The 3006-nt window shown below is 47.9% G+C and overlaps 1 protein-coding gene across 1 annotated transcript; it reads left to right on the forward strand.

Annotated features, from left to right (window-relative positions):
* The first annotated feature begins 332 nt into the window (after positions 1-332).
* Positions 333-672, forward strand: LOC122477167 (60S ribosomal protein L35-like). Its single transcript, XM_043570030.1, has one exon. The coding sequence runs from the start codon at positions 349-351 to the stop codon at positions 670-672; it is 324 nt and encodes a 107-aa protein (XP_043425965.1). The 5' UTR covers positions 333-348.
* The last annotated feature ends 2334 nt before the right edge of the window (positions 673-3006 follow it).

The following is a 3006-nucleotide window of genomic DNA, read 5'->3' on the forward strand; positions in this document are numbered from 1 at the left end:
ATGCTCAGAGCCTGGAGCCTGCTTCGGATTCTGTGTCTCCCTCTCTCTCTGCCCCTCCCCGCCCCTCTCTCTCTCTCTCTCAAAAATAAACATGGAAGAAATTTTTTAAAAAGAGACAGAGGAGGTGGCTATATCATGATAAAGGGGTGAGTTCATCAAGAGGATATGACCATTGTAAATATATGTGCACCCAACACTGGAGCCCCAAAATACAATAAGCAAATATTAACAGACCTGAAGAGAGAACTGGATGATGGATGAATAAAGAAAATGTAGTGTGTGTGTGTGTGTGTGTGTGTGTGTGTGTGAGTGTGTGTGCGTGTGTGTGTGTGTGTGTGTGTGTGCGTTATGGAGTATTATCCTGCCATACAAAAGTGGGAAATCCTGGCGGTGGATTGTGCAGACATGGTCCAGATTAAGGCTCGAGACCTTTGCGGCAAGAAGGAGGAAGTGCTTCAAGAGCTGGAAGTCCTGAGGGTGGGGCTGTCCCAGCTGTGCGTCCCCGAAGTGACAGGCAGCCCAGCCTCCAAGTTCTCCGAGATCCGAGTTGTTCACAAATCCGTCGCCCGTGTTCTCACCGTCATCAACCAGGCTCAGAAAAAGAACCCTGGGAAACTCTACGAGGGTAAGAAGTACCAGCCCCTGGATCCACAGTCCATGAGCGGAACCTGAAGCCCAAGAAGCAGCAGCAGGGGTGGTTACACTCGCTGTGCAATCAAGGCCTGAGCGTCAGCATCAGTGAAACACAAACTCACTCCTGAAACCAACTTCGCACTGCATGTTTAACTAGAATTGAAATAAAATTTTGAAAAAAAAGAAAAAAGAAAAAAGCCACACTAACAAAGTAGGAAGTCCTGCCTTTTACAACAATATGGATGGACTTGGAGGGCATGACGCTAAGTGAAAGAAGTCAGAGCACAACACACATGTGTGTTCGCGCTCATATGCGTAATCTAAAAAGGCTGAGCTCCTGGAACCAAAAAGTAGATCGGTGGTCGTCAGGCGTGGGGATGGTGGAAATGGGAACATGTTGGTCAAACGCTCCAAGCCTCCAGCTATCGATGAATTAGTTCCGGGATCTAATGTCCAGCATGGTGACTATAACCCACAATACTGAATTGTCTACTTTCGAGCTGAAAGACAGTAGACCTTAGCTGTCCTCACCAAAACAATGGTAAGTATATGAGGGAACCGATGTGTTAACCAAACCTTACGTGGCCATCGTTTCACTGTATATATATATTATGCATCCAGTACAAGCTTGGATTGTGACTAACTTGTTCTGCGCGTGTTCCGCAAGATGAGCAAACATTTCTAACACGTTTTAACTTGACAAACGAACGACGTCTTGGTCTTGCAATACGAGTCGTACGTGACACCCAAAGTCACATGATCACAACTGAGCCAATGGTTCTTGAAATTCGCTTTGATACGCAAGCGCTTTGGATGACAAGCGTGTTTCCGGAACGAATTACGCTGCACACCAAGGTGTTAGTGTATACACTATATACATTTCACCATATATACACAAATGTATAATCATCGCCACGTACACCTAAAACTTGTATTTGTCCCATGTCAATGTACCTCAGGAAAGCTGGGGAAAAGTGACAAGAAGGGAGACAAGTGATTCAGAGAACAGAAGAGCAGGAGGAGCCGGAAGACAGGAAGCAAGGAAGGTGGAAGAGAGCAGAAGAGGAAGAGGGAGAAAAAGAAAAAGGAAAGGAACAGAACGAGAAGGAGCAGCAGCCCCGGCGACGGCAGCAGCAGCCAGCATCTCCGTCTGCGAGGGGGCGGAGGCAGTCGCCAAACAGGGAAGTGTTCCGCGACCCAAAGAAAATGTTATGAAATAGGTACGGTCAGGAAAAGATCTTGGAAATTAAAAATACGACCGCCGAAATGTAAATCTTAGTTAAAATATAATATGGAAATCTCCTTCTAGGCAGAACACAAGTGACAGAAGAACCGAAGTGGGAAGAAAACTATAAAAGATGGAAATTCAATACAGGCTGTCTCACATCCAATAGACAGGTGTTCCGGAAAGACAGAAGTGGAAGGAGGGAACTGGTAGAAGACACAAAAGCCGACTCCCTGGGGCTATCGGACTTCAGTGTTCCAAGTGCGGGAGCCCAGTAAGTGCCCAGCCCAGGTTAAAGGTTAAAGCTCTACATCGGGGGGGGGGGGGGTGCGCCTGGGTGGCTCAGTCGGTTAAGCGTCTGACTCTTGACTTCAGCTCAGGTCACGATCCCACGGTTTGTGAGTTCGAGCCCCACGTCGGGCTCTGCGCTGCCAGCGCGGAGCCTGCTTGCGATTCTCTCCCCCTCTCTCTGACCCTCCCCTGCTCGGGCATGCACGTGCAAGGTCTCTCTTTCAAAATAAATACCCTTAAAAAAAAAAAAAGCTCCACACCTGGACCCATCACCGTGACATTTCAGAAGAGCCAGGATAAGAAGATAGCACAGCCCTGAAGAGAAAACGTTAGCTTACCTACGAAACAATGATAAGCACACTCACATCGGGTTTCTCACCAGCACTGCCAGATGCCAGGGGATAATGGGGCAGCGCCTTCAAAACTCAGGCTCAGTTTTTCAGCTACAGCCCTACACACAGGCAGAGTACTGCTCAAGGTTGGGAAAAGGGTAAAAGGAATTTGCACACGTGCCAAAATGCACGTCCCTCTCAGAAGGCTAACAGAATATACAAGGGAGTAAGCGGACCAGGGAAAGCGTGTAGCCAGGAGACGGTGTGTATAAGCCAGTGGGCAGGGAGGACACGCTCCAGCATCACAGCTGTGCAGCAGCCCCACCAAGCATCATCGTGCCGGATGAGTAGTTCAGAAACCCCGTCTAAAGTTGCTCAAACGTGCAATAAAATTGTTAACGTATTTCTTAAACTTACAAAAGTCATCAAGAGAGGAGCTAAAAAAAAGAAGTGAAAAGACCATCCCGGGGGAAGGTTGGGGGGCAGAAAGTAAAGGGGCGCAATGTGCAACAATACATCAAGAAG

Source organism: Prionailurus bengalensis, chromosome X (genome assembly GCF_016509475.1).
Source record: "Prionailurus bengalensis isolate Pbe53 chromosome X, Fcat_Pben_1.1_paternal_pri, whole genome shotgun sequence".
Classification (NCBI taxonomy): domain Eukaryota; kingdom Metazoa; phylum Chordata; class Mammalia; order Carnivora; family Felidae; genus Prionailurus; species Prionailurus bengalensis.

What these genes read in the sequence shown, in the direction of transcription:
- LOC122477167 (XM_043570030.1), top strand. Translation starts at nt 349, where the DNA reads ATGGAGTATTATCCTGCCATACAAAAGTGGGAAATCCTGGCGGTGGAT.